Source organism: Ylistrum balloti, unplaced genomic scaffold, assembly GCF_031769215.1.
Source record: "Ylistrum balloti isolate Yb309-2 unplaced genomic scaffold, AGI_CSIRO_Ybal_v1 Utg371144, whole genome shotgun sequence".
Lineage (NCBI taxonomy): Eukaryota > Metazoa > Mollusca > Bivalvia > Pectinida > Pectinidae > Ylistrum > Ylistrum balloti.
Genome location: NW_026782627.1, coordinates 515,978 through 529,466, shown reverse-complemented (window position 1 = coordinate 529,466; position 13,489 = coordinate 515,978). Strand labels below are relative to the sequence as shown.

The window sequence follows — 13,489 nt, the reverse complement described above, 5'->3', positions numbered from 1 at the left end:
ATACCTGTAACCCCTACAGATGTAAACCTGTAACCTCTACAGATGTATACCTGTAACTCCTACAGATGTATACCTGTAACTCCTACAGATGTATACCTGTAACTTCCACAGATGTATACCTGTAACCCCTACAGATGTATACCTGTAAACCCTACAGATGTAAACCTGTAACCTCTACATATGTATACCTGTAACTTCCACAGATGTATACCTGTAAGTCCTACAGATGTATACCTGTAACTCCCACAGATGTATACCTGTAACCCCTACAGATGTATACATGTAACTTCCACAGATGTATACCTGTAACCCCTACAGATGTATACATGTAACCCTTACAAATGTATACCTGTAACTCCCACAGATGTATACCTGTAACCCTTACAGATGTATACCTGTATCCCCTACAGATGTATACCTGTAACCCTTACAAATGTATACCTGTAACTCCCACAGATGTATTCCTGTAACCCCCAACAGATGTATACCTGTAACCCTTGCAGATGTATACCTGTAACCCTTGCAGATGTATACCTGTAACCCCTACAGATGTATACCTGTAACTCCCACAGATGTATACCTGTAACCCCAACAGATGTGTACCTGTAACTCCCACAGATGTATACCTGTAACCCCAACAGATGTGTACCTGTAACTCCCACAGATGTATACCTGTAACCCTTGCAGATGTATACCTGTAACCCCCACAGATGTATACCTGTAACTCCTACAGATGTATACCTGTAACCCCCACAGATGTATACCTGTAACCCCCACAGATGTATACCTGTAACCCCCACAGATGTCTCCTGTAACCCTCACAGATTTATACCTAAAACACCTTGTACTTTAAACCAATCCCCCTCCAACTCATACTTGTACCTGTAACCTCCACAAATGTATACCTGTAATGTCCAGATGGATGTACACCTGTAACACCGAGGAATATTTAAATGTAATACCTATGTTTACTTGGTAAAGAATTTAGAAAGGTGTCTTTTGGGTGACCATACTTGGTAGAGAATCTATAGGGGTGTCTGTTGGTGACCATTTGATTCGAGATATGGACTTGTCGTATACTGGTACATGTACTCATTTACATTTCTCTGGAGACAATAAACTGATCAATTGAGGACTTTGTGTTAGTTTGCAAATTTTGTTGATCACCAACACCTTGTCAACATATGAAGTATTTAATAAGCTCTAGTATAAAAGCCTGTGCTGTGGTCATTGTTCTTCCAGTCCTGATTATGAAGGTTTGTTGGGATTCAGTTACCTGGACATGATTTATACTTAATTCTCATTTGAGGATAGAAAAAAGAAAACTAATCTAATGTTGGTGCCCAAGAACATTCTGGAAGCAGGGATACATTACAGCTGGTGTTATCAAATACAAACATGAAAGCAATGTGCCCAGTAAAAGAGGTTTATTCAGATGCATCCATAGCTGTATATTGTATTTTATACAAAGAGGTAGTATGGGAAAATACTGTGACATACAATTACATAAATGGTATATTTGTAAAATATATTAATTATATTTCTTATACTTTTTCAAAGTGATTACTTCCAAGCTCCAAGTTAGCAATGTAGTGAACTATTGGTGATGTGTGGATATTCAGTTCAAGTTTTTGCTTGAAGTGGTCAACAACTCACTGTTGTTTAAGTGACAGCTGGTAAGACACCACTAGTGTCTATATTCCTATGATTAAGATAATGTAAACTATTAAGACAACATATTATTGTTAAGATATTATGACTTGTAAGACACCACATGTGTCTGTCAGAGTAAGATGGTGCAACTGAAAGACACCGTGTGTCGATAGGATCAAGCTATTGTAAATGGTAAGACACCCCAGATGTCTTTTATAATAAGAAGCTCATAATGCCTGTATTGCTCACCTGGTTGAGCTTGTTGAAATTGATCGATTACAAAATTGAAGGTTAAATATTTTCCCTATTTGGCCCCCTCCTCCTAGAGAGGGTTAATGTACAGTGTGTACAAAACTGTATTTTCCTCACCAAGGATGCTGCAGATCAAATCTGGACAAAATCAAATCGTTACAACAGAAGGATTTAAGAAATTTTGCTCCGTTTCCACTATGGGGCCCCATCCCTCTCATCTTGGGAGTTGGAAAGCCACTGTTCACAAAAAATTGATCCCTCTTCACTCAAGCCTATCTCGGACCAAATTGGGACAGAATCCAGGCAATCCCACATACAAAGAACAATTTCAAAGAATTTACCCTAATTCCTATATTGGGCCCAGCTTCTCTTGCCCGATATTTACCATTTTTGGTTAAAATTCACTCCGTCATTCATGACTAGTAGCACTTGTAGGAAAAGCTCGACAGACGACAGAAGCTGTGGTATTTATGGTTCAGATTTTTTAACTAGTAAAACACCATCTTCCTTTGGTTGTGTCTACATTCTTACATGGTTAAGATGGTGAAACTGGCAAGACAAAACATGTCTATATGGTTAAGATTATGTAACTGGATAGACACTACATGTGTCTATCTTACTATGGTTATGACTGTGTAACTGGTAAGACACCAAAATATAGTGTCTTCCTTACAAATGCTATGTTTTGATCACTTGTTGAGTGTGGTTATGTTATTTGGTTTATGTCATCCTCTGTAGATAACTGCCAATGACTTAAGGTCAAAGCCTTTTAGACAATTAAATTAGTGAACCATTGCTATTTAAGAATTAAAGAGTGGGATGGCTAGGAATCTCACCAACACTGCACAGAATCATTTTTAACACATTCAGCCTCCTACCCCTTCCCAACTAATCCTATGCTGGGAAATGGCAGAAGGTCAATAGATGTCAGTGAATTTTTTATAGCATCACCTCATATTTCAAATCTCTGCGTGTTATAGGAAATGTGATTGAAATCTCACCAGGACTCAACAGTATTTTTTTTACAAAACTGTTTATAGGTAAACTCAAGTATATAAAAACATTGTCTTGTACTAACATTACTACCATATGTTTCTGTTGAAGAACTGTATGATAAAAACACTTTAGCAAAGACATGCTTGATAAATTTTTCCAGCAAATTTCTTGAAATACCTTACTGGCTGGAACCTATAAAGTACTTGTAGCATTCCTTATTGGCGACTATACACAAGACACCAGGAAATAACTAAACATTATCTACAACATATAAGATAATTACTGACCCAGCAGGCTGTGTCTGGTTACTGCCACCAACAGGAGGGCAAATATGTCCCTAAATACCACCATGAAATGATTCTGAAAGCATGAGTTATAATCTTGAAATAAATAACCTAGAATGTGAAATTAATTCTGAAAGTCAAACTGAATGCTGCATGTAAAAACTCAATATGCCAAGTAAGTTATTTCAAACATACGATTTCAAACAAATAAAGAACAACACTATAAACTACAATACTATATTTGCTATAAACTTAACAGGATTATTGCTACTGATGAAAATAAGGGAAAGTCAAAACGTTGAATTCCTGTACCAGATAAACAGAACAAAACTACACTACGACTACATAACATTGGAACAGACACAACTATCCTACATTGAAAATTTGGACAGATATATTTCTTCTAATTCTATTATATAAGTATTTAAGGACAGACTTGTCTCCCTTAGAAAGGCTGTAAACTGTATACCCTAACATTAGACTGATCAGTAATCAAGTACATGTGTACCAGTATACAAGACCTAGAAAGGTTAAATAGTGTATATTGAAAGAACTTTATCATTCATGTATACCAAAGTACGATGTGAGTTGGTATACAAAGGGATGGCATTGACTGAGAGTAATGTTCCCAATTGTGATGCCATAAAACCACAATAATGTCAGATCATCAGATCTGTGTGTTTCGTGAATGTAGGTGAAACAGCAACAAAGTAGCACACAATCTACACTGTGGAATTGCAATGGGATGTAACACTGTATGGTAAATTTTGTGGTCCAAGACGGCTGATTTCTCAGTCATAGGCATCAAAATGATTGCTTGAATAACATTACATGTTTGAACATAGCAAGATTACAGAAATTAGAAAACATGTTTCATTTTCATGTAAAATGAAAACTCATACATGAGACATATCTATCACTATGCTGTATGATAACAATTGGTAAATATTCCAGGAACTAATAAATTTCAGTAATAATGTAATATTCCTAGTGTTTCCTAAATAAAATTTGACATGTATACAAATAAATAACTACCTGACAGAACTATCATTTGTTACCCGTCAGAAATACAACATCACATCATCAAAACGTCTTTAATAACACAGATTAAGTTCCCTTGGAAATTTGATAATATCTTCACAATTTCTTTTTTTCCAGTAAAGTAGCTAACCATATCAACCTTACTACAGCTGTAGAAAGCTGTGTAACATGTATGTTTGGTACAGGGTGATTTAATGTTCTTTCCAAACTGATAACATATATAGGACAATACAGAACTGGTAACAGACAATCAACATTAACAGGGTGATGATTCAATAGTTACACAGAATCATTTCAAATGTGTGGGTTTGTAGAAATGATAAACACACTTTTACACAAACTTGTAGAATTCATGGCTATTTACAGGGATATATTATGTAAAATCAAGTCGGGTATGATCTTGTGTACAGCAATAACAGCCTACAGTCAGGCAAATATACAGCGTACATATCGGAGGATCCAACAGCCACACAATCCAACACCACACCAATTTACTCACATGAGCCAGACACCTTTGGATTCAGATTTGCGTTTATAAAGGAGTACCAGACCTATAGCTGCATTACAACATTTGTTCAAATTTAAAAAAAATATGGTTTTAAATAGCGTATTGTTGTTAAATGGTGGTATCCTTGAAAGTTAAAAACATCCCTACCCTACACAAATACTGAAAAATATACTTTGTCTAGACACCTGTAATTATTTTAGGTAAAAAAGTGTTCCAGAGTGCTCTCTCCAGTCAGTGTCTTAATTCCAAGTAATCTTTCTTTACTGGTAAATACTGGTAAAAAATATTTCCACAGCAATAAGCATCAAGAGACATCCACAGATTTGGTCTACTGCAGCAGGTACATACCATTATCAGTTGTATATTACATAGGCGTAGACATATGTTGTTAATAATTAAAAGTAACTATGAAAATCTGACCAATTCTGTATCATGCAGCCAAAATGTAGTGACTGAGAACTTCATATAGAAACTTTGTTTAAGCATTTTTTGAAATTTTACAATGTTATTAATAAAACAGCTTGCTGTATGAGTAAACCACATACAAAGTAACATTTTACAGATACATAAATAACTGAAGAAAGTATCCAACACAGTTTCACTTTGTTGTTTCAGCTACAATGAGGAAAAACCTCAACACAAGTCACAAAATATTCTATAAATATATAAGACTACATTGTAGTACCTTTTAGTTCACATGTACTCATTTTGTAGGTATAAATATAACTTTCATAGTCTTCACAATCAGGTCAAAAATTCCAACTTTACTTTTGCATCTCTGAATTTGATAAAATCAAGCAATGACATACCACTGTATTCATAAAAACAAAGTTACTACAGAGTTTGTTTGGAGGTTAAGTGAAGGTCAACTGCCAACAAATATATTTAACACTCCAAGCTAATCAAAATTGTACTTATATTGCAGCATATCGTAGATGAGCATCAATTACAAGTCCAATCTTAACTAGATTGATTGTTACTCCACATTGGTTTAGAGGTCACAGGTCAACAGGTATCTAACATCAGGGTTTCTTTTGAGATATGGGAATCCAATCAGCATACATATGTAGAGACTTAATGTACAAACATTAACACAGCTTCATTATCTGTCAAAAATCAATCACTTTGATTGCTCTGCTAAATCTACAGATGGAAAATATTGGTTTCAGTAATGAAACGCAAATCAAAAGACCTGACATGACAACAATGGTATGTGATGCTGTCCATTCCAATTTTCATTCAGAATTAACTACTGCATAGTAAAGTTGATGTAGAGATCTGACATTAAGGACAACATAAATTGGTGATGGATATCGGAGAGTCTGGTAACAAATCTTATTGACACTCTCATCATAACTTAATTACAAAGAAAAAATAAAGCTGTTCTACACCGGTATACACAAGTTTTTCTTTTAACCAGAAATAGGTGTATTGTAGTTACTACTTAGAATTGAATCAGAACAGTTTGTGAATGTCTGGTGAAACTGCATTACACACCACACTCTAACCTAGTTAAGGGAAGGGAGACAACTATCTGACCTAGTTACAAAAAAGGGAGACAGCCATCCCCAATGGCTAACCTGAAAGCAACATCTGAATCCATTGTTCAATATTTTGCAAGGTGTAGACACACAGATAACAACTTAATTGATATTGTACAATCTATATCATGCTAATTAAATCTGATGTCATTACAAATCTATTACTGGGTGAATGTGAGAGTAAGTAAAGCTGTTATTACTTACACTTAGAATGCTCAGTTTGAATGAAAAACCTTACAACAAATAAAACAATCAAAGTTGTGTGTTTATCTCTTACTGTCAAACACAAAATCACATCTGTACATTGGGAAGGAATCTCCTGTAACAGCACTGTTTTCTCAGAAATATATCATTCTAAACATAGAATAGTTGTTTCTTTGCAAATCAGAAGCAACAAAAAAAGGATGAAAATAAATATTACAATAAAAAGCACCCTGGAAAGTATTTTCCATATGATGATATGTGCGTTTCTATTTTGTGACTTCAATGTTCAATGAAAATTATGAACTATGCACATGTATTATAATTTGAAATATATCTATTTCAACCTCAGGACAACAAAACTTGCCCAGAAAATTGAGAAGAAAAAAAAGGAAAAATTATGAAAAAAAATTTGGCTTAGAATGTGCATTGATGTTGTTAGCACATTAACATCAGTAATCACTCAATCTGGCTGAGATTACATTGTATTGCTTGGACACAGAACTTTTCACTGGGAAGAAAAAATGTAAATAAAGCATGATTCTAATTATAAATCTTTGACTGAGAAATTGACATACATCTGAAATGTTTACACTCAAATCTTCTATAAAAATGCATTCAGCAAGTGGAAATTCATGCTTCATTTAAACAGTGGCAGTTTGCAAGAGACAAAAGAAATATTGATGTAAATGAAATGAAAGTTTATGGCAGGTTCACGAGTCTGACTCCAGACGTCTAAATTCATTTCCTAAATGCCTGGTAGGTTTAACCATTTTTTGGCGAGCCTGAAGTCGCCCATCTTCTTTGTGATCAAATTCACAGTTATGGAGCTCAGGCAGTCTGTGTAATGAACAGAAGATCAATTCTGGAAGGGAAAAAAAATATAATCTGAATTTTTTATGTCATGTCAAGCTGCATTTATTTTTATGTTCACTACACAGAAATAATCAATCCATGCATGTAAAGACAAATTCCAAATACACACAGTATATAAATCAGGCAGAGCTGTGCATATACAAGCAGAAATCAAATAATGTATCTCACACTACACAGTAACAGAGTAAAATCCAAAAGGTATCGGAAACAGTGGCATTATACATTATACATCCTACACCTTTAAAATATTCTGATCTTAAACCAATTTAGGAGCTTATTCATAAAAGAAATCACCAATTACAGTACAATATACAATATTTACATCCAACACACTTTTTATAATCATACATAGGGTTTTGCACTGTAGTGCTCAAACAGATTTAACAAAAAAAAAAAAAGATCATTAAGAATTGAACTGAAAAGAGGCTTCAGTAATAGTCACTTCTGGGCCAGATAGATATGAAAATATGTTTTATTATAATGGTTCTATCTCTTTATATGATCTTGTGTGCCACACATCAGTAGTTACATGGATACACAACGGCTCTTTACTGTGTGATGAATAAGTTTAATATTAGTATTACCACATCGACATCTTCCAATCTGTCGTTGAGCTAACTCCAGCTTTGCATTACACTGGAAGCAGCGCTTTCTATTTTTTTGTTTTCCTTTCTCTGGGGTAGATTCTGGAGTGGAATCTGGTTCTAAAGGTCTGGAATGATACAAGTATTTCTATATCATATTTCCAATTCATTATGACAAATAACTTAGTTATATGAGAAAAATTTATTACTTTATATTGTCAATTCATTTTAAGTGTTAATTTAGTTATACAACTAAGTAATATTTGATATATCTATGTACACCAATACTTTAATATTGACTCTCACCAATACTTTAACATCGACTCTATCAATACAGGCAAAATTTTTTTGTGGGACCATCATCATTACCTTTTTATACCCCTGGTTTCATCCTCTGTATTTGACCCGACAGCCGACGGTCCTTGTGCCGTGTCTGTATTACTACACTTTCCATTCTGGTTTGTATTGTTCTCCTCACTACTGGCAGAGTTAAAGTTTTTATTGGTGGTAAGACATGTTGTCTGTAATTCACTGCTAGTGTCTATACAAACATTTTCTGTCACAGGTATATGTTTCAGATGTTCCTGTAATTTTTCTGAGAGATTCTCAGCGGCTTGCACTGAATTATCTTTGGATGAGCTAGGTTGTGGAGTGTTGTTGCTGCTCTCCAGGTCATGTGATCGTGACATTAGCTGTCGCCCAGAATCTACAAGACAACAGATAACACTTGACATGGGATCATCATTATAAGTGAGATTATTTCTGTAACATCTATACTATATACAGTGTTAGACCTCACATTTCAAACAACCAATCAGTAACCAAAACATTCATCAGAATTACGTAGGTTTCATATATTTTATCCAAAATACACTGGACATTAAAATGATTGTACACCAGGTAGGTGAGAAATTTTATGTTGAGGTTTCTTTAATTTTCCGACTACATATTTGTCTGGAGTTAAGTACAACAATCATCTTCAGCATCAAACAAATTTGTAATATAGTATGAATTCAAAGCCAAACACACAATTTGTATATATGACCTTGGAATTTTCAAATAAATATTGAACAAAAGCTGATTATTAACCTTGCTTCCTGATCATATGGTCGGGTGTACTTTTCAATGCATCTTGGGTTTTTTCTTGGTGTGCTGTAACAAAGGGAATAAAATAGTGAGTGTAGTTAGAAATATGGAACAGACAACAATGTAAATGATAAAACCAGCAAGCGGTTTTTTTTCAATTCTTTAAAATTGTTTACATTACTCAGTTCATATGACCTAATATGTATAAATCATGTTCATGATAAATGTGTGTGCATACACTGTATAATACTATTATGTATTATACTATATGCAAATATACATAACAAATATACAACATGTACATTGAGGCAATCACAATCAAGACCCATAAATTTAGATATATTAGAAAAAAATTAAATTAATGACTAATCACATATCTGGTATATACATGGCTCATATCAAATATAATTTACAAGTGACACACTTTTATAAGTCGTTAATTTTACATCATTACGTATTGTGTCAGGTTTATGTAAATGATAATCATATACTACAATTTATTGACTAAAATGAAATATTCTTTATATTAAGAGGTTCACTGTTGGACCTAGTAACAACTGACACTACAATTACTCACCTTTGTAGCATGTAGAGCAAAGTCCCAGTGTACTGGGGGATCTGCAAAGTTAAAACAAATGGATATTATTTGTCACCATCTATATGTATATACTAACAAACTAATGCCATAATATATACTGTACATATGAAATTAAATCTTGGCCTAATTAAAATTAGACATCTACATCATGAAATTTATGTAAATATTGCGGAATATTGTTGACGAGTGGAAATTTCAAGTCTAATTCTGATTAGGTGGTTATCATTGATGTCTCGGACACAAAATGTGAATACTTATAAAGTATAATGGTAGGACTGGTATACATATCACAAACAGCTTTATATATTGTAGGTATTACTGCTTTAACCTGAAGCTTGCATTGGTTTTTTTAATCAGTATTTAAACTCCCATACACAGGTTAACAAGGAACTTCTGGGTGTTCTTTGCTAGCCCCGATTTATAATTAGCTGCCACTAGGCCTAGGGACCCTTTGTTTACTGATCATACAGCTAAAATGTAATGGATGTCAGCTTGTCTCTGCTACAGGTCTCTCAAGGACATTTATGGGAGACTAGCAAATCTGCAGTGTATGGTTTACACATTTTAATGAAAATTTCATGAAAAGAAAAATTACAGTCCCATGATGTTTGTTAATTAGTTAGAGTTTCATACATTACACTGTTATTTTGCTAATATTATTTAAATGCAGTAGTGACAGCATCTAATTAGCTGGTCAGATAATACCATATAAGGCTACACTAATTAAAGGGTATGCTATAAAGGGGTGCATTAATGTCGAGAAAGCTCTAATGACAAATGAGTTTCTCTCAAGGCAGAAAGCTTGGGAGGTTTAAGCCTGCCATATATACACATAATGCAAAACGCTCTTCACATTTTTGTTGTTAATGAAAGATGTAACAAAAATTTCAATGTTTATCAGTTTTCATGTGTCTATTTGGACTAAAAAGAATGATCTTTGTATAAATTTACCCTATTTTTAACCTATATTATGATAGAAACTGTAATAACATTTATGGCATGTTATAAAATTATAATTCAACTAAGAAAAAATTTAGACTTTTTTCAGTTTCAATGACTTTTATTTCAAGAAATTCAGGTATTTTATTGCAAAAGCCAGATATTTCTCAATTAAAAACATTTTATAGCAATCAATTATTGTACTGACCAGCAGCCAAAGTAAAATGGTGGGTAGCAAATACAATTAAAAATGATCCAGGAGTAGTGTCAACACGATTACGGTAAACCTTTAGTCAGTTAAAACTAAATTAATTATATATTGTTGGTCCTATTGGAATTATACAAATTTATGCTTCTAAAAATTAATTCGAACTATCAGGTTTAACATTGCCCAAAATCACAACAAAGTTTCTAAAAGCGTCAGAGCAAGGCAGGAAACTAAGGTCAGAAATGGCATTTTTTACATGGTATTTCAAAAATAAGATTAGTGGTTTTTCTCACTAATTATTGGAAACAGCTTTCAGATCACGCTGGAAAAAGTGAGGAACCTACACAACTTAGGTGTTAATACATATATTAATCAGATTAAAGGATGACTGCATGCTGTACTGTACTCTATATATATATACACTTAGGGAAATAATGATCCCAGACTTAAGCATTCAATTTCTTTTCAGTTCAAATGTTTTCATTTCTATATATGTATTACCCAAAAATATAATTTGAAATGATTTCCAGTACAGGAGCTTGTTACTATGTCAGTACAGACAAATCTCAAGAATGAAGTCCTCGTGTTATATTTTACTGGGTCAATTAATTCACAGTGATCGTATATGTATTCTGTATCAGTGAACGAACCTTCGTTAATTATTACTATAGCGATGAGCAGTATTCAAACATAACTTTGACGCACCTTACTTAGAATGTCTGTCTGTTGGTCAATTACATGAAACTATACTGGGAGGGTGAGCGTGCACATGAATAGTGTCCCATATAAACCGTAAGTCGACATAGGAAGTCTACACCGAGTCCGTGGAATCTAATGTTTATGGGAATTTTAATCTTTCTCGTGGTTTAGTAATAAGCCAAAACGTACATTACCAATACAGGAGAAATAAGTGCGAACACAGACGAAACATCCGGAAGAGCACCAATAATTCTAACAAAGACTAACCTAAGAAATTCGACTAAATACGAAATGAAAACATGAGCTGTGCGGACAAGTCATGAATGACGAGATTAGGTTTCCACCCCATTGTCAAATTTTCTTTCGGATATACTTCTGCAAGATATGCTTACCCCCAAAAGCCACACGGACAGCGAGATGGTTCACTGCTCTTTGATTCCTCCATTATTTTGGGATCAGAAGAGGTGAAATTAAGATTTTATACGGGTATCGCCGTGGCGACTGGGTGACAATCGCCAGCTGGTTTTTATTTTGTGCCACTTCGAGGCTGACAGATAACTTCCGGGTCAAAGGGCATTATGAGAAAGAGTTATCTTTCCTGCAATGGTTTATAACATCAAGAACCTCGCCAGGGTATTATTGAAAGACAATAAAAAATTAATTTTCATATTTCTTTGTATAATGCACGAATTGTTTACAAACCGATAAAAACCCGAGAATAACATCCACTAGTCCATGTGACAATGCATTTTAAGGCCTCATATAAATATTAGAAAGAATTTAAACTTTATGAGAGCGAAGTTGTGTAAAAGAACATGGACAGAAATGTAAGTTTGAACATGGTCACGGTGGGATCCAATCTCTATTTACAAATTTTTGGTCATACTGTTAGGTATGGTACTCGGCTTTTCATTATTTCGATTTGTTTATTTCTATGAAACTAAGTGAATGGCGGAATGTTACATAACGACAACCAAAGCTAAAACCCTATACTAGGAAAAAATGTCTGACAAGAAACTTACTCAAGCTGAGAAGAAAATCAATACATGTAACCAAACAGGATATATTTCTGATGTTTTGATATGTCATGTGATGAGTCTTAATTTACAGATCAATAAAAGTGTAATTGATACTTAAATGGTGTCTGATCTTCAACTAGTAGTTGAGAAAGATGAGCAGAGAAGCCTCTTTCGTTATTGAAAGTTTAAGAAAATGACAGGTTTTGATCTTTGATGATTTTAAAATCTGGTAAAAAAGCCTTTTACATCTGTTTAGCAAACTTTTTAAAAAACAAAATAATTGGGCTACTTTCTTAACTTTTTTATGTTTTAAAGTCTCCTCGAGTTTTACCGTTGAAAAAAAATTTTAGAAATGAGTAACTTCAAACTCATCAGTAGCTGTAGATTATTGTTTTTGGATAAAGGATAATAGCTTTTAGGAACATTTCCGAGTGTCATTCTGTTTTATTGAGAATTTGAAGACATAAGATGGACAACTATCAGCATGTTCGGCCGAATCTACCCACCAGTCCTAAGTTGTTGTCTGCGTATCATCATTACCAGCTGCTTAGGAAGTTACACTTCATCGGTGTAAAGAAGTAGTCCCATTTAATCGCTGTCGTAAGACCTCTCGGATATACCATCCTTGTTTTACAAAGTGTTTTTTACCTCTGTGCAGTCTGTGATTTTGCGATTTTAAAAAATGTACGATTGTTTTCTAATTAGGCAGATTGTTTCGAAATAAGGATCAAAGTTCTTACATGTTAAATTCTGATTCACGGGCACGGACAATTTTACTAATACAATCAAATTAGTTAAAAAATGGCAAGCCAACTGAACATTTATTCCACGCGCAATGTCGATATTGTGTTTCACCAAATTTCATAAAATATCTCATATATTAGATATTTTATATATCGTCTATAACTAAAATAAAATATGTACCGACACATTTCCTTGAAGAAAAATTAGTTTGCTTACCATATGAAAACACTATTTCTTTAGCATGGCCCTGGAACACTCAC

At 33.9% G+C, this 13,489-nt stretch overlaps 1 protein-coding gene across 1 annotated transcript; it reads right to left on the bottom strand.

Annotated features, from left to right (window-relative positions):
* Nucleotides 1-1,417: 1,417 nt before the first annotated feature.
* On the bottom strand, nucleotides 1,418-11,972 carry LOC132561059 (AN1-type zinc finger protein 3-like). The gene is made up of 6 exons (XM_060225778.1): nucleotides 11,859-11,972; nucleotides 9,600-9,640; nucleotides 9,026-9,088; nucleotides 8,306-8,642; nucleotides 7,937-8,064; nucleotides 1,418-7,341 (listed from the first exon to the last, which is right to left on the bottom strand). The coding sequence occupies exons 1-6, from the start codon at nucleotides 11,909-11,911 to the stop codon at nucleotides 7,190-7,192; spliced, it is 774 nt and encodes a 257-aa protein (XP_060081761.1). The 5' UTR covers nucleotides 11,912-11,972; the 3' UTR covers nucleotides 1,418-7,189.
* Between the last annotated feature and the right edge of the window lie 1,517 nt (nucleotides 11,973-13,489).

Coding starts and splice junctions, on each gene's coding strand:
- LOC132561059 (XM_060225778.1), bottom strand. CDS start 11,911: ATGGAGGAATCAAAGAGCAGTGAACCATCTCGCTGTCCGTGTGGCTTT. Junction 9,641..11,858: donor TGTCCGTGTGGCTTTTGGGG/GTAAGCATATCT, acceptor TTAACTTTGCAG/ATCCCCCAGTACACTGGGAC. Junction 8,643..9,025: donor CCATATGATCAGGAAGCAAG/GTTAATAATCAG, acceptor GTTGTCTTGTAG/ATTCTGGGCGACAGCTAATG.